This window comes from Hypanus sabinus, chromosome 18 (assembly GCF_030144855.1).
Source record: "Hypanus sabinus isolate sHypSab1 chromosome 18, sHypSab1.hap1, whole genome shotgun sequence".
NCBI lineage: Eukaryota > Metazoa > Chordata > Chondrichthyes > Myliobatiformes > Dasyatidae > Hypanus > Hypanus sabinus.
In genome coordinates, this window is record NC_082723.1 from 65,803,117 (window position 1) to 65,826,480 (window position 23,364).

A 23,364-nucleotide genomic window follows, 5' to 3' on the forward strand; every position below is an offset into this window, starting at 1 on the left:
GACACAGATAGAGTGGATGTGGAGAGGATGTTTCCTATAGTGGGGGAGTCTAGGACCAGAGGACACAGATAGAGTGGATGTGGAGAGGATGTTTCCTATAGTGGGGGAGTCTAGGACTAGAGGACACAGATAGAGTGGATGTGGAGGGGATGTTTCCTAAGGTGAGGGAGTCTAGGACCAGAGGACACAGATAGAGTGGATGTGGAGAGGATGTTTCCTATAGTGGGGGGAGTCTAGGACCAGGGGACACAGATAGAGTGGATGTGGAGAGGATGTTTCCTATAGTGGGGGAGTCTAGGACCAGGGGACACAGAAAGAGTGGATGTGGAGAGGATGTTTCCTATAGTGGGGGGAGTCTGGGACCAGAGGACACAGATAGAGTGGATGTGGAGAGGATGTTTCCTATAGTGGGGGAGTCTAGGACTAGAGGACACAGATAGTGGATGTGGAGAGGATGTTTCCTATAGTGGGTGAGTCTAGGACCAGAGGACACAGATAGAGTGGATGTGGAGAGGATGTTTCCTATAGTGGGGGAGTCTAGGACCAGAGGGCACAGATAGAGCGGATGTGGAGAGGATGTTTCCTATAGTTTGGGAGTCTAGGACCAGAGGACACAGATAGAGTGGATGTGGAGGGGATGTTTCCTAAGGTAGGGGAGTCTAGGACCAGAGGACACAGATAGAGTGGATGTGGAGGGGATGTTTCCTAAGGTAGGGGAGTCTAGGACCAGAGGACACAGATAGAGTGGATGTGGAGAGGATGTTTCCTATAGTGGGGGGAGTCTGGGACCAGAGGACACAGATAGAGTGGATGTGGAGAGGATGTTTCCTATAGTGGGGGAGTCTGGGACCAGAGGACACAGATAGAGTGGATGTAGAGAGGATGTTTCCTATAGTGGGGGAGTCTAGGACCAGAGGACACAGATAGAGTGGATGTGGAGGGGATGTTTCCTAAGTTGAAGGAGTCTAGGACCAGAGGACACAGATAGAGTGGATGTGGAGGGGATGTTTCCTAAGCTGAGGGAGTCTAGGACCAGAGGACACAGATAGAGTGGATGTGGAGAGGATGTTTCCTATAGTGGGTGAGTCTAGGACCAGAGGACACAGATAGAGTGGATGTGGAGAGGATGTTTCCTATAGTGGGGGGAGTCTGGGACCAGAGGACACAGATAGAGCGGATGTGGAGAGGATGTTTCCTATGGTGGGGGAGTCTAGGACCAGAGGGCACAGATAGAGCGGATGTGGAGAGGATGTTTCCTATAGTGGGGAGTCTAGGACCAGAGGACACAGATAGAGTGGATGTGGAGGGGATGTTTCCTAAGCTGAGGGAGTCTAGGACCAGAGGACACAGATAGAGTGGATGTGGAGAGGATGTTTCCTATGGTGGGGGAGTCTAGGACCAGAGGGCACAGATAGAGTGGATGTGGAGAGGATGTTTCCTATAGTGGGGGAGTCTGGGACCAGAGGACACAGATAGAGTGGATGTGGAGAGGATGTTTCCTAAGTGGGGGAGTCTAGGACTAGAGGACACAGATAGTGGATGTGGAGAGGATGTTTCCTATAGTGGGTGAGTCTAGGACCAGAGGACACAGATAGAGTGGATGTGGAGAGGATGTTTCCTATAGTGGGGGGAGTCTAGGACCAGAGGGCACAGATAGAGCGGATGTGGAGAGGATGTTTCCTATAGTTTGGGAGTCTAGGACCAGAGGACACAGATAGAGTGGATGTGGAGGGGATGTTTCCTAAGGTAGGGGAGTCTAGGACCAGAGGACACAGATAGAGTGGATGTGGAGGGGATGTTTCCTAAGGTAGGGGAGTCTAGGACCAGAGGACACAGATAGAGTGGATGTGGAGAGGATGTTTCCTATAGTGGGGGAGTCTGGGACCAGAGGACACAGATAGAGTGGATGTGGAGAGGATGTTTCCTATAGTGGGGGAGTCTGGGACCAGAGGACACAGATAGAGTGGATGTAGAGAGGATGTTTCCTATAGTGGGGGAGTCTAGGACCAGAGGACACAGATAGAGTGGATGTGGAGGGGATGTTTCCTAAGTTGAGGGAGTCTAGGACCAGAGGACACAGATAGAGTGGATGTGGAGAGGATGTTTCCTATGGTGGGGGAGTCTAGGACCAGAGGGCACAGATAGAGTGGATGTGGAGAGGATGTTTCCTCTGGTGGGGGAGTCTAGGACCAGAGGACACAGATAGAGTGGATGTGGAGAGGATGTTTCCTATAGTGGGGGAGTCTAGGACCAGAGGACACAGATAGAGTGGATGTGGAGGGGATGTTTCCTAAGGTGAGGGAGTCTAGGACCAGAGGACACAGATAGTGGATGTGGAGAGGATGTTTCCTATAGTGGGTGAGTCAAGGACCAGAGGACACAGATAGAGCGGATGTGGAGAGGATGTTTCCTATAGTGGGGGAGTCTAGGACCAGAGGGCACAGATAGAGCGGATGTGGAGTGGATGTTTCCTATAGTGGGGGAGTCTAGGACCAGAGGACACAGATAGAGTGGATGTGGAGGGGATGTTTCCTAAGGTGAGGGAGTCTAGGACCAGAGGACACAGATAGAGTGGATGTGGAGTGGATGTTTCCTATAGTGGGGGAGTCTGGGACCAGAGGACACAGATAGAGTGGATGTGGAGAGGATGTTTCCTATAGTGGGGGAGTCTGGGACCAGAGGACACAGATAGAGAGGATGTTTCCTATAGTGGGTCAGTCTAGGACCAGAGGACGCAGATAGAGTGGATGTGGAGAGGATGTTTCCTATATTGGGAGAGTCTAGGACCAGAGGACAGAGATAGAGTGGATGTGGAGAGGATGTTTCCTATAGTGGGGGAGTCTAGGGCCAGAGGACAAAGAAAGAGTGGATGTGGAGAGGATGTTTCCTATAGTGGGGGAGTCTAGGACCAGAGGACACAGATAGAGTGGATGTGGAGAGGAAGTTTCCTAAGGTGAGGGAGTCTAGGACCAGAGGACACAGATAGCGTGGATGTGGAGAGGATGTTTCCTATAGTGGGGGAGTCTAGGACCAGAGGACACAGATAGAGTGGATGTGGAGAGGATGTTTCCTATAGTGGGGGAGTCTGGGACCAGAGGACACAGATAGAGTGGATGTGGAGAGGATGTTTCCTATAGTGGGGGAGTCTGGGACCAGAGGACACAGATAGAGTGGATGTAGAGAGGATGTTTCCTATAGTGGGGGAGTCTAGGACCAGAGGACACAGATAGAGTGGATGTGGAGGGGATGTTTCCTAAGTTGAAGGAGTCTAGGACCAGAGGACACAGATAGAGTGGATGTGGAGGGGATGTTTCCTAAGCTGAGGGAGTCTAGGACCAGAGGACACAGATAGAGTGGATGTGGAGAGGATGTTTCCTATAGTGGGTGAGTCTAGGACCAGAGGACACAGATAGAGTGGATGTGGAGAGGATGTTTCCTATAGTGGGTGAGTCTAGGACCAGAGGACACAGATAGAGTGGATGTGGAGAGGATGTTTCCTATAGTGGGGGAGTCTAGGACCAGAGGGCACAGATAGAGCGGATGTGGAGAGGATGTTTCCTATAGTTTGGGAGTCTAGGACCAGAGGACACAGATAGAGTGGATGTGGAGGGGATGTTTCCTAAGGTAGGGGAGTCTAGGACCAGAGGACACAGATAGAGTGGATGTGGAGGGGATGTTTCCTAAGGTAGGGGAGTCTAGGACCAGAGGACACAGATAGAGTGGATGTGGAGAGGATGTTTCCTATAGTGGGGGAGTCTGGGACCAGAGGACACAGATAGAGTGGATGTGGAGAGGATGTTTCCTATAGTGGGGGAGTCTGGGACCAGAGGACACAGATAGAGTGGATGTAGAGAGGATGTTTCCTATAGTGGGGGAGTCTAGGACCAGAGGACACAGATAGAGTGGATGTGGAGGGGATGTTTCCTAAGTTGAGGGAGTCTAGGACCAGAGGACACAGATAGAGTGGATGTGGAGAGGATGTTTCCTATGGTGGGGGAGTCTAGGACCAGAGGGCACAGATAGAGTGGATGTGGAGAGGATGTTTCCTCTGGTGGGGGAGTCTAGGACCAGAGGACACAGATAGAGTGGATGTGGAGAGGATGTTTCCTATAGTGGGGGAGTCTAGGACCAGAGGACACAGATAGAGTGGATGTGGAGGGGATGTTTCCTAAGGTGAGGGAGTCTAGGACCAGAGGACACAGATAGTGGATGTGGAGAGGATGTTTCCTATAGTGGGTGAGTCAAGGACCAGAGGACACAGATAGAGCGGATGTGGAGAGGATGTTTCCTATAGTGGGGGAGTCTAGGACCAGAGGGCACAGATAGAGCGGATGTGGAGTGGATGTTTCCTATAGTGGGGGAGTCTAGGACCAGAGGACACAGATAGAGTGGATGTGGAGGGGATGTTTCCTAAGGTGAGGGAGTCTAGGACCAGAGGACACAGATAGAGTGGATGTGGAGTGGATGTTTCCTATAGTGGGGGAGTCTGGGACCAGAGGACACAGATAGAGTGGATGTGGAGAGGATGTTTCCTATAGTGGGGGAGTCTGGGACCAGAGGACACAGATAGAGAGGATGTTTCCTATAGTGGGTCAGTCTAGGACCAGAGGACGCAGATAGAGTGGATGTGGAGAGGATGTTTCCTATATTGGGAGAGTCTAGGACCAGAGGACAGAGATAGAGTGGATGTGGAGAGGATGTTTCCTATAGTGGGGGAGTCTAGGGCCAGAGGACAAAGAAAGAGTGGATGTGGAGAGGATGTTTCCTATAGTGGGGGAGTCTAGGACCAGAGGACACAGATAGAGTGGATGTGGAGAGGAAGTTTCCTAAGGTGAGGGAGTCTAGGACCAGAGGACACAGATAGCGTGGATGTGGAGAGGATGTTTCCTCTGGTGGGGGAGTCTAGGACCAGAGGACACAGATAGAGTGGATGTGGAGTGGATGTTTCCTATAGTGGGAGAGTCTAGGACCAGAGGACACAGATAGAGTGGATGTGGAGAGGATGTTTCCTATGGTGGGGGAGTCTAGGACCAGAGGGCACAGATAGAGTGGATGTGGAGAGGATGTTTCCTATAGTGGGGGAGTCTAGGACCAGAGGACACAGATAGAGTGGATGTGGAGGGGATGTTTCCTAAGGTGAGGGAGTCTAGGACCAGAGGACACAGATAGAGTGGATGTGGAGAGGATGTTTCCTATAGTGGGGGAGTCTAGGACCAGAGGACACAGATAGAGTGGATGTAGAGAGGATGTTTCCTATAGTGGGTGAGTCTAGGACCAGAGGACACAGATAGAATGGATGTAGAGAGGATGTTTCCTATAGTGGGTGAGTAAGGACCAGAGGACACAGATAGAGTGGATGTGGAGAGGATGTTTCCTAAGGTGAGGGAGTCTAGGACCAGACGACACAGATAGAGTGGATGTGGAGAGGATGTTTCCTATATTGGGGGAGTCTAGGACCAGAGGACACAGATAGAGCGGATGTGGAGAGGATGTTTCCTATGGTGGGGGAGTCTAGGACCAGAGGGCACAGATAGAGCGGATGTGGAGAGGATGTTTCCTATAGTGGGGGAGTCTAGGACCAGAGGACACAGATAGAGTGGATGTGGAGGGGATGTTTCCTAAGCTGAGGGAGTCTAGGACCAGAGGACACAGATAGAGTGGATGTGGAGAGGATGTTTCCTATGGTGGGGGTGTCTAGGACCAGAGGGCACAGATAGAGTGGATGTGGAGAGGATGTTTCCTATAGTGGGGGAGTCTGGGACCAGAGGACACAGATAGAGTGGATGTGGAGAGGATGTTTCCTATAGTGGGGGAGTCTAGGACCAGAGGACACAGATAGAGTGGATGTGGAGAGGATGTTTCCTATAGTGGGGGAGTCTAGGACCAGAGGACACAGATAGAGTGGATGTGGAGAGGATGTTTCCTATAGTGGGGGAGTCTAGGACCAGAGGACACAGATAGAGTGGATCTGGAGGGGATGTTTCCTAAGCTGAGGGAGTCTAGGACCAGAGGACACAGATAGAGTGGATGTGGAGAGGATGTTTCCTATGGTGGGGGAGTCTAGGACCAGAGGGCACAGATAGAGTGGATGTGGAGAGGATGTTTCCTCTGGTGGGGGAGTCTAGGACCAGAGGACACAGATAGAGTGGATGTGGAGAGGATGTTTCCTATAGTGGGGGAGTCTAGGACCAGAGGACACAGATAGAGTGGATGTGGAGGGGATGTTTCCTAAGGTGAGGGAGTCTAGGACCAGAGGACACAGATAGTGGATGTGGAGAGGATGTTTCCTATAGTGGGTGAGTCAAGGACCAGAGGGCACAGATAGAGCGGATGTGGAGTGGATGTTTCCTATAGTGGGGGAGTCTAGGACCAGAGGACACAGATAGAGTGGATGTGGAGGGGATGTTTCCTAAGGTGAGGGAGTCTAGGACCAGAGGACAGAGATAGAGTGGATGTGGAGAGGATGTTTCCTATAGTGGGGGAGTCTGGGACCAGAGGACACAGATAGAGAGGATGTTTCCTATAGTGGGTGAGTCTAGGACCAGAGGACGCAGATAGAGTGGATGTGGAGAGGATGTTTCCTATATTGGGAGAGTCTAGGACCAGAGGACAGAGATAGAGTGGATGTGGAGAGGATGTTTCCTATAGTGGGGGAGTCTAGGGCCAGAGGACACAGAAAGAGTGGATGTGGAGAGGATGTTTCCTATAGTGGGGGAGTCTAGGACCAGAGGACACAGATAGAGTGGATGTGGAGAGGAAGTTTCCTAAGGTGAGGGAGTCTAGGACCAGAGGACAAAGATAGCGTGGATGTGGAGAGGATGTTTCCTCTGGTGGGGGAGTCTAGGACCAGAGGACACAGATAGAGTGGATGTGGAGTGGATGTTTCCTATAGTGGGAGAGTCTAGGACCAGAGGACACAGATAGAGTGGATGTGGAGAGGATGTTTCCTATGGTGGGGGAGTCTAGGACCAGAGGGCACAGATAGAGTGGATGTGGAGAGGATGTTTCCTATAGTGGGGGAGTCTAGGACCAGAGGACACAGATAGAGTGGATGTGGAGGGGATGTTTCCTAAGGTGAGGGAGTCTAGGACCAGAGGACACAGATAGAGTGGATGTGGAGAGGATGTTTCCTATAGTGGGGGAGTCTAGGACCAGAGGACACAGATAGAGTGGATGTGGAGAGGATGTTTCCTAAGGTGAGGGAGTCTAGGACCAGACGACACAGATAGAGTGGATGTGGAGAGGATGTTTCCTCTGGTGGGGGAGTCTAGGACCAGAGGACACAGATAGAGTGGATGTGGAGAGGATGTTTCCTATAGTGGGGGAGTCTAGGACCAGAGGACACAGATAGAGTGGATGTGGAGAGGATGTTTCCTATAGTGGGGGAGTCTAGGACTAGAGGACACAGATAGAGTGGATGTGGAGGGGATGTTTCCTAAGGTGAGGGAGTCTAGGACCAGAGGACACAGATAGAGTGGATGTGGAGAGGATGTTTCCTATAGTGGGGGAGTCTAGGACCAGGGGACACAGATAGAGTGGATGTGGAGAGGATGTTTCCTATAGTGGGGGAGTCTAGGACCAGGGGACACAGAAAGAGTGGATGTGGAGAGGATGTTTCCTATAGTGGGGGAGTCTAGGACCAGAGGGCACAGATAGAGTGGATGTGGAGAGGATGTTTCCTATAGTGGGGGAGTCTGGGACCAGAGGACACAGATAGAGTGGATGTGGAGAGGATGTTTCCTATAGTGGGGGAGTCTAGGACTAGAGGACACAGATAGTGGATGTGGAGAGGATGTTTCCTATAGTGGGTGAGTCTAGGACCAGAGGACACAGATAGAGTGGATGTGGAGAGGATGTTTCCTATAGTGGGGGAGTCTAGGACCAGAGGGCACAGATAGAGCGGATGTGGAGAGGATGTTTCCTATAGTTTGGGAGTCTAGGACCAGAGGACACAGATAGAGTGGATGTGGAGGGGATGTTTCCTAAGGTAGGGGAGTCTAGGACCAGAGGACACAGATAGAGTGGATGTGGAGGGGATGTTTCCTAAGGTAGGGGAGTCTAGGACCAGAGGACACAGATAGAGTGGATGTGGAGAGGATGTTTCCTATAGTGGGGGAGTCTGGGACCAGAGGACACAGATAGAGTGGATGTGGAGAGGATGTTTCCTATAGTGGGGGAGTCTGGGACCAGAGGACACAGATAGAGTGGATGTAGAGAGGATGTTTCCTATAGTGGGGGAGTCTAGGACCAGAGGACACAGATAGAGTGGATGTGGAGGGGATGTTTCCTAAGTTGAAGGAGTCTAGGACCAGAGGACACAGATAGAGTGGATGTGGAGGGGATGTTTCCTAAGCTGAGGGAGTCTAGGACCAGAGGACACAGATAGAGTGGATGTGGAGATGATGTTTCCTATAGTGGGTGAGTCTAGGACCAGAGGACACAGATAGAGTGGATGTGGAGAGGATGTTTCCTATAGTGGGGGAGTCTGGGACCAGAGGACACAGATAGAGCGGATGTGGAGAGGATGTTTCCTATGGTGGGGGAGTCTAGGACCAGAGGGCACAGATAGAGCGGATGTGGAGAGGATGTTTCCTATAGTGGGGGAGTCTAGGACCAGAGGACACAGATAGAGTGGATGTGGAGGGGATGTTTCCTAAGCTGAGGGAGTCTAGGACCAGAGGACACAGATAGAGTGGATGTGGAGAGGATGTTTCCTATGGTGGGGGAGTCTAGGACCAGAGGGCACAGATAGAGTGGATGTGGAGAGGATGTTTCCTATAGTGGGGGAGTCTGGGACCAGAGGACACAGATAGAGTGGATGTGGAGAGGATGTTTCCTATAGTGGGGGAGTCTAGGACTAGAGGACACAGATAGTGGATGTGGAGAGGATGTTTCCTATAGTGGGTGAGTCTAGGACCAGAGGACACAGATAGAGTGGATGTGGAGAGGATGTTTCCTATAGTGGGGGAGTCTAGGACCAGAGGGCACAGATAGAGCGGATGTGGAGAGGATGTTTCCTATAGTTTGGGAGTCTAGGACCAGAGGACACAGATAGAGTGGATGTGGAGGGGATGTTTCCTAAGGTAGGGGAGTCTAGGACCAGAGGACACAGATAGAGTGGATGTGGAGGGGATGTTTCCTAAGGTAGGGGAGTCTAGGACCAGAGGACACAGATAGAGTGGATGTGGAGAGGATGTTTCCTATAGTGGGGGAGTCTGGGACCAGAGGACACAGATAGAGTGGATGTGGAGAGGATGTTTCCTATAGTGGGGGAGTCTGGGACCAGAGGACACAGATAGAGTGGATGTAGAGAGGATGTTTCCTATAGTGGGGGAGTCTAGGACCAGAGGACACAGATAGAGTGGATGTGGAGGGGATGTTTCCTAAGTTGAGGGAGTCTAGGACCAGAGGACACAGATAGAGTGGATGTGGAGAGGATGTTTCCTATGGTGGGGGAGTCTAGGACCAGAGGGCACAGATAGAGTGGATGTGGAGAGGATGTTTCCTCTGGTGGGGGAGTCTAGGACCAGAGGACACAGATAGAGTGGATGTGGAGAGGATGTTTCCTATAGTGGGGGAGTCTAGGACCAGAGGACACAGATAGAGTGGATGTGGAGGGGATGTTTCCTAAGGTGAGGGAGTCTAGGACCAGAGGACACAGATAGTGGATGTGGAGAGGATGTTTCCTATAGTGGGTGAGTCTAGGACCAGAGGACACAGATAGAGCGGATGTGGAGAGGATGTTTCCTATAGTGGGGGAGTCTAGGACCAGAGGGCACAGATAGAGCGGATGTGGAGTGGATGTTTCCTATAGTGGGGGAGTCTAGGACCAGAGGACACAGATAGAGTGGATGTGGAGGGGATGTTTCCTAAGGTGAGGGAGTCTAGGACCAGAGGACACAGATAGAGTGGATGTGGAGTGGATGTTTCCTATAGTGGGGGAGTCTGGGACCAGAGGACACAGATAGAGTGGATGTGGAGAGGATGTTTCATATAGTGGGGGAGTCTGGGACCAGAGGACACAGATAGAGAGGATGTTTCCTATAGTGGGTCAGTCTAGGACCAGAGGACGCAGATAGAGTGGATGTGGAGAGGATGTTTCCTATATTGGGAGAGTCTAGGACCAGAGGACAGAGATAGAGTGGATGTGGAGAGGATGTTTCCTATAGTGGGGGAGTCTAGGGCCAGAGGACAAAGAAAGAGTGGATGTGGAGAGGATGTTTCCTATAGTGGGGGAGTCTAGGACCAGAGGACACAGATAGAGTGGATGTGGAGAGGAAGTTTCCTAAGGTGAGGGAGTCTAGGACCAGAGGACACAGATAGCGTGGATGTGGAGAGGATGTTTCCTCTGGTGGGGGAGTCTAGGACCAGAGGACACAGATAGAGTGGATGTGGAGTGGATGTTTCCTATAGTGGGAGAGTCTAGGACCAGAGGACACAGATAGAGTGGATGTGGAGAGGATGTTTCCTATGGTGGGGGAGTCTAGGACCAGAGGGCACAGATAGAGTGGATGTGGAGAGGATGTTTCCTATAGTGGGGGAGTCTAGGACCAGAGGACACAGATAGAGTGGATGTGGAGGGGATGTTTCCTAAGGTGAGGGAGTCTAGGACCAGAGGACACAGATAGAGTGGATGTGGAGAGGATGTTTCCTATAGTGGGGGAGTCTAGGACCAGAGGACACAGATAGAGTGGATGTAGAGAGGATGTTTCCTATAGTGGGTGAGTCTAGGACCAGAGGACACAGATAGAATGGATGTAGAGAGGATGTTTCCTATAGTGGGTGAGTAAGGACCAGAGGACACAGATAGAGTGGATGTGGAGAGGATGTTTCCTAAGGTGAGGGAGTCTAGGACCAGACGACACAGATAGAGTGGATGTGGAGAGGATGTTTCCTATAGTGGGGGAGTCTAGGACCAGAGGACACAGATAGAGCGGATGTGGAGAGGATGTTTCCTATGGTGGGGGAGTCTAGGACCAGAGGGCACAGATAGAGCGGATGTGGAGAGGATGTTTCCTATAGTGGGGGAGTCTAGGACCAGAGGACACAGATAGAGTGGATGTGGAGGGGATGTTTCCTAAGCTGAGGGAGTCTAGGACCAGAGGACACAGATAGAGTGGATGAGGAGAGGATGTTTCCTATGGTGGGGGAGTCTAGGACCAGAGGGCACAGATAGAGTGGATGTGGAGAGGATGTTTCCTATAGTGGGGGAGTCTGGGACCAGAGGACACAGATAGAGTGGATGTGGAGAGGATGTTTCCTATAGTGGGGGAGTCTAGGACTAGAGGACACAGATAGTGGATATGGAGAGGATGTTTCCTATAGTGGGTGAGTCTAGGACCAGAGGACACAGATAGAGTGGATGTGGAGAGGATGTTTCCTATAGTGGGGGAGTCTAGGACCAGAGGGCACAGATAGAGCGGATGTGGAGAGGATGTTTCCTATAGTTTGGGAGTCTAGGACCAGAGGACACAGATAGAGTGGATGTGGAGGGGATGTTTCCTAAGGTAGGGGAGTCTAGGACCAGAGGACACAGATAGAGTGGATGTGGAGGGGATGTTTCCTAAGCTGAGGGAGTCTAGGACCAGAGGACACAGATAGAGTGGATGTGGAGAGGATGTTTCCTATGGTGGGGGAGTCTAGGACCAGAGGGCACAGATAGAGTGGATGTGGAGAGGATGTTTTCTATAGTGGGGGAGTCTGGGACCAGAGGACACAGATAGAGTGGATGTGGAGAGGATGTTTCCTATAGTGGGGGAGTCTAGGACTAGAGGACACAGATAGTGGATGTGGAGAGGATGTTTCCTATAGTGGGTGAGTCTAGGACCAGAGGACACAGATAGAGTGGATGTGGAGAGGATGTTTCCTATAGTGGGGGAGTCTAGGACCAGAGGGCACAGATAGAGCGGATGTGGAGAGGATGTTTCCTATAGTTTGGGAGTCTAGGACCAGAGGACACAGATAGAGTGGATGTGGAGGGGATGTTTCCTAAGGTAGGGGAGTCTAGGACCAGAGGACACAGATAGAGTGGATGTGGAGGGGATGTTTCCTAAGGTAGGGGAGTCTAGGACCAGAGGACACAGATAGAGTGGATGTGGAGAGGATGTTTCCTATAGTGGGGGAGTCTGGGACCAGAGGACACAGATAGAGTGGATGTGGAGAGGATGTTTCCTATAGTGGGGGAGTCTGGGACCAGAGGACACAGATAGAGTGGATGTAGAGAGGATGTTTCCTATAGTGGGGGAGTCTAGGACCAGAGGACACAGATAGAGTGGATGTGGAGGGGATGTTTCCTAAGGTGAGGGAGTCTAGGACCAGAGGACACAGATAGTGGATGTGGAGAGGATGTTTCCTATAGTGGGTGAGTCAAGGACCAGAGGACACAGATAGAGCGGATGTGGAGAGGATGTTTCCTATAGTGGGGGAGTCTAGGACCAGAGGGCACAGATAGAGCGGATGTGGAGTGGATGTTTCCTATAGTGGGGGAGTCTAGGACCAGAGGACACAGATAGAGTGGATGTGGAGGGGATGTTTCCTAAGGTGAGGGAGTCTAGGACCAGAGGACACAGATAGAGTGGATGTGGAGTGGATGTTTCCTATAGTGGGGGAGTCTGGGACCAGAGGACACAGATAGAGTGGATGTGGAGAGGATGTTTCCTATAGTGGGGGAGTCTGGGACCAGAGGACACAGATAGAGAGGATGTTTCCTATAGTGGGTCAGTCTAGGACCAGAGGACGCAGATAGAGTGGATGTGGAGAGGATGTTTCCTATATTGGGAGAGTCTAGGACCAGAGGACAGAGATAGAGTGGATGTGGAGAGGATGTTTCCTATAGTGGGGGAGTCTAGGGCCAGAGGACACAGAAAGAGTGGATGTGGAGAGGATGTTTCCTATAGTGGGGGAGTCTAGGACCAGAGGACACAGATAGAGTGGATGTGGAGAGGAAGTTTCCTAAGGTGAGGGAGTCTAGGACCAGAGGACACAGATTGCGTGGATGTGGAGAGGATGTTTCCTCTGGTGGGGGAGTCTAGGACCAGAGGACACAGATAGAGTGGATGTGGAGTGGATGTTTCCTATAGTGGGAGAGTCTAGGACCAGAGGACACAGATAGAGTGGATGTGGAGAGGATGTTTCCTATGGTGGGGGAGTCTAGGACCAGAGGGCACAGATAGAGTGGATGTGGAGAGGATGTTTCCTATAGTGGGGGAGTCTAGGACCAGAGGACACAGATAGAGTGGATGTGGAGGGGATGTTTCCTAAGGTGAGGGAGTCTAGGACCAGAGGACACAGATAGAGTGGATGTGGAGAGGATGTTTCCTATAGTGGGGGAGTCTAGGACCAGAGGACACAGATAGAGTGGATGTAGAGAGGATGTTTCCTATAGTGGGTGAGTCTAGGACCAGAGGACACAGATAGAATGGAAGTAGAGAGGATGTTTCCTATAGTGGGTGAGTAAGGACCAGAGGACACAGATAGAGTGGATGTGGAGAGGATGTTTCCTAAGGTGAGGGAGTCTAGGACCAGACGACACAGATAGAGTGGATGTGGAGAGGATGTTTCCTATAGTGGGGGAGTCTAGGACCAGAGGACACAGATAGAGCGGATGTGGAGAGGATGTTTCCTATGGTGGGGGAGTCTAGGACCAGAGGGCACAGATAGAGCGGATGTGGAGAGGATGTTTCCTATAGTGGGGGAGTCTAGGACCAGAGGACACAGATAGAGTGGATGTGGAGGGGATGTTTCCTAAGCTGAGGGAGTCTAGGACCAGAGGACACAGATAGAGTGGATGTGGAGAGGATGTTTCCTATGGTGGGGGAGTTTAGGACCAGAGGGCACAGATAGAGTGGATGTGGAGAGGATGTTTCCTATAGTGGGGGAGTCTGGGACCAGAGGACACAGATAGAGTGGATGTGGAGAGGATGTTTCCTATAGTGGGGGAGTCTAGGACTAGAGGACACAGATAGTGGATATGGAGAGTATGTTTCCTATAGTGGGTGAGTCTAGGACCAGAGGACACAGATAGAGTGGATGTGGAGAGGATGTTTCCTATAGTGGGGGAGTCTAGGACCAGAGGGCACAGATAGAGCGGATGTGGAGAGGATGTTTCCTATAGTTTGGGAGTCTAGGACCAGAGGACACAGATAGAGTGGATGTGGAGGGGATGTTTCCTAAGGTAGGGGAGTCTAGGACCAGAGGACACAGATAGAGTGGATGTGGAGGGGATGTTTCCTAAGGTAGGGGAGTCTAGGACCAGAGGACACAGATAGAGTGGATGTGGAGAGGATGTTTCCTATAGTGGGGGAGTCTGGGACCAGAGGACACAGATAGAGTGGATGTGGAGAGGATGTTTCCTATAGTGGGGGAGTCTGGGACCAGAGGACACAGATAGAGTGGATGTAGAGAGGATGTTTCCTATAGTGGGGGAGTCTAGGACCAGAGGACACAGATAGAGTGGATGTGGAGGGGATGTTTCCTAAGTTGAGGGAGTCTAGGACCAGAGGACACAGATAGAGTGGATGTGGAGAGGATGTTTCCTATAGTGGGGGAGTCTGGGACCAGAGGACACAGATAGAGTGGATGTGGAGAGGATATTTCCTATAGTGGGGGAGTCTAGGACCAGAGGACACAGATAGAGTGGATGTGGAGAGGATGTTTCCTATAGTGGGGGAGTCTAGGACCAGAGGACACAGATAGAGTGGATGTGGAGAGGATGTTTCCTATAGTGGGGGAGTCTGGGACCAGAGGGCACAGATAGAGTGGATGTGGAGAGGATGTTTCCTATAGTGGGGGAGTCTGGGACCAGAGGACACAGATAGAGTGGATGTGGAGAGGATGTTTCCTATGGTGGGGGAGTCTAGGACCAGAGGACACAGATAGAGTGGATATGGAGAGGATGTTTCCTGTGGTGGGGTAGTCTAGGACCAGAGGGCACAGACTTGGAACAGAGGAAGTCCATTTAGAACAGAAATGAGGAGGAATTTCTTTAGCCAGAGGGTGGTGAATCTGTGGAATTTAATGCCTTGGACGGCTGTGGAGGCCAAGTCACTGGGGTATATCTAAAGCAGATATCGATCAGCTCTTGATTAGTCATGATGTCAAAAGTTAAGGGGAGTAGTCAGGAAAATGGGGTTGAGAAGGATAATAAATCAGCCATGATGGAATGATAGAACAGGTTCGAATGGGCTAATTCTGATACTATGGTTGGTGGAAAAGGCCCAAAAGGTCGAGTGGCCTTGTCTTACATCTAATTCATTTGTGCAATGGTAAGCTTGCAGACGGACGGAAAGGCTGGCCAATGGCATGCTTTCAGATGGACGGAAAGGCTGGCCAATGGCATGCTTGCATTTGGATGGGAAGGCTGGCCAATGGCATGCTTGCAGACGGACGGAAAGGCTGGCCAATGGCATGCTTTCAGATGGACGGGAAGGCTGGCCAATGGCATGCTTGCAGACAGACGGAAAGGGTGGCCAATGGCATGCTTGCATTTGGATGGGAAGGCTGGCCAATGGCATGCTTTCAGATGGAGGGGAAGGCTGGCCAATGGCATGCTTTCAGATGGACGGGAAGGCTGGCCAATGGCATGCTTGCATTTGGATGGGAAGGCTGGCCAATGGCATGCTTTCAGATGGACGGGAAGGCTGGCCATTGGCATGCTTTCAGATGGACGGGAAGGCTGGCCATTGGCATGCTTGCATTTGGATGGGAAGAGCCAGTGGCGTACTGGCAGATGGATGGGACATATGGGGAGGGCTTCTGGCCACAGAGTGCTACAAGTGCGTCTGCAATAGGTGACTGAACGATGGATCACTATCGAAACACATCTGGAGGAGTGTGTCTCACACACTCACACACACACTCACTCACTCACTCACTCACTCACACACTCACTCACTCTCTGGGTGGTCGATGTGGGCAAACATGACTTCCACATTGGGGATGAGCCCAGACTGGGAGGCAACTGGAAAGAGGTGATCACCCCTGAATGGGGATGATCATGCAGGGAGCAATCTAAAGAGTTAAAAGCCATTGCAGTTCCTGAATCGGGTCTAATATCACTGACATACTGTCTGGTGGCTGATGGACAATGCAATATATTAAACATAATTACAGTGACATCATAATAAAAAATAAATAAGGCGAACAAATAAATGAATAGATAGATAGGTAGAGAGAGATCTATTGATAGAAAGAGACAGAGAGAGAGACAGACAGATAGACTGAGCATAGAGGCCAAAATCGTGATGCAATGTTCATTGCTTTGTGAAATCTGACAGTGCATGGTTAGAAACTGTCTGAATTGTTGAGTGTGACTCTTCCACCTCTTGCCGAAGGGAGAGCGGCTGCTGTCAATCATCGGGGGACGCAAGCCCGATGTCGGGAGGCACAAGCGCATACTAACCAGCCATTGCGACTCTTCCTCGGCCATCGCTCGCTGATGCTCAGCTCTGCATTCATCCCCTTTGCAAGTTTCGGTGCATGCCGTAATCACATGTTTGGTCCCCTGTCTCCTTTCCGTAAACACCCTGGGCCATCGGAGTAGGTAGTTTGCACAAGTGAGCACTTTCCGGCACTGACTCCAAATCAGCTAGGAGTTTCTTGGCTATTGGCAGACACCGGCCCCACTGGCTTCCCCCAGCAACGTTCGACTTAGTTGCCAGGGTAAAATAGTTGTCAAAGCAACTCTATCGTAGCTCGGGCCACGAGGGAATGGGGAGTTAGTTCATTTCTGCCGTCCTCTGTGAGGAGTTTGTACGTTCTCCCCTTGACCGTGTGGGTTTCCTCCGGGTGCTCCGGTCTCCTCCCATGGTTGAAAGATGTACCGGTTAGTAGTCAGTTTAATCATTGGGCTGAAGGGTCCGCAGGGTCTATCCCACACTGCATCTGAGTAAAATTAGTAAGTATACATTTGCTACTTGCTTGATATGAAACTTGCAAAGGAGGAGGGCACAGTTTGTGCCGAGGCCAGTCTAGCACACACAGCACACCTCCGAACAAGAGGAATCTCACTAACACATTCTGGTTAAACGTGGTACCTGCATGCTGTCCAACGTGCTCTGGAGCGTTAAAGAAACAGCAGGAGAAACATTTACACATCTGCCCAAACCAGGCAGGTTCGCTTCCAGACGTTCCACGTAACTGCGCCCCCACCACCAGGCCTCGTGCACTGTTCTCCCTCCCTGCCCACACGAGGCCCGATCTCGCCGCACAACCGTCTCAGAGCATCAGCTGACAGTCTGAGGCAACACACACAAAACGCTGCAGGAACTCCGCAGGTCAGGCAGAGCCTATGGAAATGAATCAACGGTCGATGTTTCAGGCTGACACCCTTCACCAGGCCTGGAAAGAAAGGGGGAAGATGCCAGAATAGAAAAGGTGGGGAGAGAGGAAGGAGATCGGTGAAGCCGGGTGAGTGGGGACGATAAAGGGCTGGAGAAGAAGGAATGTGATAGGAGAGGAGAGTGGACCATGGCAGAAAGGCAAGGCGGAGGGGCACCGGGAGAGGTGATAGGCAGGTGAGGAGAAGAGGTGAGAGGCCAGAGTGGGGAATTGAAGATGAGAGAAAAGGGAGGGGGCAAAAAAAGTACCAGAAGTTGGAGAAATCGATGTTCATGCCATCACACTGGAGGCTACCCAGATGGAATAGAAGATGAGGGTGGCCTCATGTCGGGACAGGAATGGGAGTCAGAACTGAAATGTTTGGCCGTCGGAAAGTCCCACTTTTGGTGGGCAGAAGTGTTGCCTCACCTGGAGGTGCTGTTGGGCCCTGAATGGAGGGGAGGGAGGAGGTGAATGGGCAGGTGCAGCACCTTGGCCGCTTGAGGGACAATGGCTGAGAAGGAGAAGGGACGAATGGACAAGGGAATCACAGAGGGAGCGATCCCTTTGGAAAGCGGAGAGACGGTAGGAGGAAATGATATGTCGACAACCTGCCCACTCCTCAATGACGAAGTGTGGCCCAGTGACCACTCAGTCCATCTGTGAGCACACTCCTACCCCAGCCCACCTTCCTTCTGTTAGCCCCTCCGGTAAAGCGGGATCTCTTGAATGCCTCTGCACAGTCTCTACTCCTTCACTGTCTGCCTGCTCACATGGGTGTGTGTCCGTCTGACAGCCTCTTTAACACCACGTTCAGAACAGCTTCAGCAATCCCGCCCCAGGCCCGCTTATCCAAGAAAGGACGTGCTGACGTTGGAGAGGATTCAAAGGGGGTTCATGGGGGTTATTCCAGGAATGAAAGGCTTCTCATATGAGGAGCGTTTGATGGCTCTGGGTCTGCACTCACTGGAATTCAGAAGAGTGAGGGGGGAATCTCATTGAAACCTATCAAATGTTGAAAGGCCTCAATAGAGTGGATGTGGAGAGGATGTGGGGGAGTCTGGGACCAGAGGGCACAGCCTCAGAATAGAGGGATGTCCATTTAGAACAGAGGTGAGGAGGAATTTCTTTAGCCAGAGAGTGGTGAATCTGTGGAATTCATTGCCACAGACAGCTGTGGAGGCCGAGTCATTGGGTATATTTAAGGCAGAGGTTGATAGATTCTTGATTAGTCCCGGTACAAAGGGATACGGGGAGGAGGCAGAAGACTGCGGCTGAGAGGGAAAATGATGAAATGACAGAGGGGACTCGATGGGTCAAGTGGCCTAATTCTGCTCCGATACCTGATGGTCTTATGGCACCAGAATTGTATACCGCTGCAGCAGGACTTCCTGCTGCAGGCAAGTGCGTCTCCATTGCCACCCTAATGCCTAGTGCGGCCTCTTTCGGGGAGCTGTGGACTTGGACCCCAGCGCAGTTCAGGGTCCCGAGCAGGGGGAGGCAGCATCTACAAAAATGAATCGACTGTCAACATTTCAGGCTGAGACCCTTCGTCAGGAGTGGAAATGAAAGGGGAAGATGCCAGAATTTTAAGAAATAGGTGGAGTGGAACGAGTACAAGCCAGACGGTGGTCGGTGAAGCCAGGTGGGTGGGCGGTGGGGGGGGGGGGAATGAGGCTGGGCGGTGATTGGTGGAAAAAATAAAGGGCAGGAGAATCAGAAATTTGATAGGAGAGGAGAGTGGACCACGGGAGAATAGGAAGGAGGACGGGCCCCTGGGGGTGGTGATAGGCAGATGAGAAGAAGAGGTAAGAGGCTAGAATGAAGAATTGAAGAAGAGGGAAGGGGGAGGGGGAAAATTACTCCAAGTTGGAGTAAACCAGGTTGGAGGCTCCCCAGATGGAATATGGGGTGTTGCTCCTCCACCCTGAGGGTGGCCTCATCGTGGCAGAAGAGGAGGCCGTGCACCGACATGTCGGAAAGGGAACAGGCATTGTAATGGAAATGTTTGGCCACCACTGCGATGTTTGGCTTTTGTCAGGAGGAGTGGAGGTGCTCCATGAGGCGGTCGTCCATTGTAGAGGAGGCCGCATCGGGAGCACCGGACATGACAGTCAGCTCCAGCAGACTCACAGGTGAAGTGTCGCCTCACCTGGAAGGACTGTTTGGGGCCCTGCATGGAGGTGAGGGAGGAAGTGTAGGGGCAGATGTAGCACTTAAGCTGCTTGCGGGGATGAATGTTGGGAGGCAGATTAGTGGGGGGGGGGGGTAATGAGGCAGCAATCCCTGTGGAAAGCAGAGGTAAAGATGTGTTTGGTGGTAGGATCACGATGAAGATGGTGGAAGTTGCGGAGTGGTGTTTTAAGGGTCCTGCCTTTCACTGTACGTTCTTCTGTTACATTTGACTGCCCAAAGTACAACAACTCATGCTTGCCTGCATTAAACTGCACCTGCCATTTCCCCGCCCATATCTGCAACTGATCTTTGCCAGTCTCCTACACTACCCACAAGAGCACCGATCGTCTGCCATTTTACTAGATTCAAGATGGATTTCAAAGATGAGTTTTATTTGTCACAAGTACATCAAACAGAACAGTCTGAGGACGTGCTGGGGACAGCCCGCAAGCGTCACCATGGTTCCGGCACCAGCGTAGTCCCCACAACTAACCCGCGGTCACGGGGAGAACGTACAAACCCATTACAGACAGCGGTGGGAATTGAACCCCGATGTAAAGTGTCATAGTAACCGCTACCCTACCATGCTGACCATTACTGACCCACCCATCTACATTTTCATCCAACAGAGGTCTCGGCACCAGAGATCCCTGTGGAACACCACTGTCTGCGGACGTCAAACCAGAATAAGTCCCCTCCAGAATCTGAATCTGGTTTCATATCACTGATCTACAGAGAAACTTGTCATTGCTGGCAGCAGTACTACCCTCTGTCGTCTGAGTTAATTCTGAATCCAGAAATTCCCTTTCTAACAAGTCTCTGTGGATCCTATAAATCTCCCACAATCCTCTGCATCAGACACACCCACCCGATTCACTCACACCTGTCTGATTCGCCCACACCCGCTCACACCTGCCCGATTCACCCACACCTGTCCAATTCATTCACACCCGACAGCATCAACCACCCACTCACAACTGTCTGATTCACTCATACCGATCTGTATCACTCACACACGGCTGCACAGTGCACATGCACTCACATCCATTCAAATCACTCCCGTCCATGTCTCTCACTCCTGGTCACACCCATCCACATCACTCACTCTCAGTCACTCCTGTCCACATCGCTCACTCTCAGTCACTCCCGTCCACATCGCTCACTCCTAGTCACTCCCGTCCACATCACTCACTCTCAGTCACTCCCGTCCACATCACTCACTCTCAGTCACTCCCGTCCACATCGCTCACTCCCGTCCACGTCACTCACTCTCAGTCACTCCTGTCCACGTCGCTCACTCCCGTCCACATCGCTCACTCCTAGTCACTCCCGTCCACATCACTCACTCCTAGTCACTCCCGTCCACATCACTCACTCTCAGTCACTCCCGTCCACATCACTCACTCTCAGTCACTCCCGTCCACATCGCTCACTCCCGTCCACGTCACTCACTCTCAGTCACTCCTGTCCACGTCGCTCACTCCCGTCCACATCGCTCACTCCCGTCCACATCGCTCACTCCTAGTCACTCCCGTCCACATCACTCACTCTCAGTCACTCCCGTCCACATCACTCACTCTCAGTCACTCCCGTCCACATCGCTCACTCTCAGTCACTCCCGTCCACATCGCTCACTCCTAGTCACTCCCGTCCACATCACTCACTCCTAGTCACTCCCGTCCACATCGTTCACTCTCAGTCACTCCCGTCCACATCGCTCACTCTCAGTCACTCCCGTCCACATCACTCACTCTCAGTCACTCCCGTCCACATCACTCACTCTCAGTCACTCCCGTCCACATCACTCACTCCTAGTCACTCCCGTCCACATCACTCACTCCTAGTCACTCCCGTCCACATCGCTCACTCCTAGTCACTCCCGTCCACATCACTCACTCTCAGTCACTCCCGTCCACATCACTCACTCTCAGTCACTCCCGTCCACATCGCTCACTCTCAGTCACTCCCGTCCACATCACTCACTCTCAGTCACTCCCGTCCACATCGCTCACTCTCAGTCACTCCCGTCCACATCGCTCACTCCTAGTCACTCCCGTTCACATCGCTCACTCCCGTCCACATCGCTCACTCCCGTCCACATCGCTCACTCCCGTCCACATCGCTCACTCCTAGTCACTCCCGTCCACATCACTCACTCTCAGTCACTCCCGTCCACATCGCTCACTCTCAGTCACTCCCGTCCACATCGCTCACTCCTAGTCACTCCCGTCCACATCGCTCACTCCCGTCCACATCGCTCACTCCCGTCCACATCGCTCACTCCCGTCCACGTCACTCACTCTCAGTCACTCCTGTCCACGTCGCTCACTCCCGTCCACGTCACTCACTCTCAGTCACTCCCGTCCACATCGCTCACTCCTAGTCACTCCCGTCCACATCGCTCACTCTCAGTCACTCCCGTCCACATCGCTCACTCCTAGTCACTCCCATCCACATCACTCACTCCCGTCCACATCGCTCACTCTCAGTCACTCCCGTCCACATCGTTCACTCTCAGTCACTCCCGTCCACATCGTTCACTCTCAGTCACTCCCGTCCACATCGCTCACTCTCAGTCACTCCCGTCCACATCGCTCACTCCTAGTCACTCCCGTCCACATCGCTCACTCCTAGTCACTCCCGTCCACATCGTTCACTCTCAGTCACTCCCGTCCACATCACTCACTCTCAGTCACTCCCGTCCACATCGCTCACTCCTAGTCACACCCATCCACATCGCTCACTCCCGTCCACGTCACTCACTCTCAGTCACTCCTGTCCACGTCGCTCACTCCCGTCCACGTCACTCACTCTCAGTCACTCCCGTCCACATCGCTCACTCCTAGTCACTCCCATCCACATCACTCACTCTCAGTCACTCCCGTCCACATCGCTCACTCCTAGTCACACCCATCCACATCACTCACTCTCAGTCACTCCCGTCCACATCACTCACTCCTGTCCACATCACTCACTCTCAGTCACACCCATCCACATTGCTCACTCCCGTCCACATCACTCACTCTCAGTCACTCCCGTCCACATCGTTCACTCTCAGTCACTCCAGTCCACATCGTTCACTCTCAGTCACTCCCGTCCACATCACTCACTCTCAGTCACTCCCGTCCACGTCGCTCACTCACTCCCGTCCACATCGTTCACTCTCAGTCACTCCCATCCACATCGTTCACTCTCAGTCACTCCCGTCCACATCACTCACTCTCAGTCACTCCCGTGCACATCGTTCACTCCTAGTCACTCCCGTCCACATCGTTCACTCTCAGTCACTCCCGTCCACATCGTTCACTCTCAGTCACTCCCGTCCACATCACTCACTCTCAGTCACTCCCGTCCACATCGCTCACTCCTAGTCACACCCATCCACATCGCTCACTCCCGTCCACGTCACTCACTCTCAGTCACTCCTGTCCACGTCGCTCACTCCCGTCCACGTCACTCACTCTCAGTCACTCCCGTCCACATCGCTCACTCCTAGTCACTCCCATCCACATCACTCACTCTCAGTCACTCCCGTCCACATCGCTCACTCCTAGTCACACCCATCCACATCACTCACTCTCAGTCACTCCCGTCCACATCACTCACTCCTGTCCACATCACTCACTCTCAGTCACACCCATCCACATTGCTCACTCCCGTCCACATCACTCACTCTCAGTCACTCCCGTCCACATCGCTCACTCCTAGTCACTCCCGTCCACATCACTCACTCTCAGTCACTCCCGTCCACATCGTTCACTCTCAGTCACTCCAGTCCACATCGTTCACTCTCAGTCACTCCCGTCCACATCACTCACTCTCAGTCACTCCCGTCCACGTCGCTCACTCACTCCCGTCCACATCGTTCACTCT

General features: G+C 52.2%; 1 protein-coding gene across 10 annotated transcripts in view; it reads right to left on the reverse strand.

Moving 5' to 3' along the window:
• Window positions 1-23,364, reverse strand: part of rimbp2b (RIMS binding protein 2b) — a 239,296-nt gene that overhangs the window by 118,509 nt on the left and 97,423 nt on the right. The window contains exon 1 of one of the 10 annotated variants that reach the window (XM_059994580.1): window positions 16,400-16,501. The exons of the other annotated variants lie outside the window; for them this stretch is intronic. Coding sequence (XP_059850563.1) covers window positions 16,400-16,426 — 27 coding nt within the window. The 5' untranslated portion in view covers window positions 16,427-16,501. Of the gene's footprint in view, window positions 1-16,399; window positions 16,502-23,364 lie in introns of those variants that run through there. 10 annotated transcript variants of the gene reach the window in all.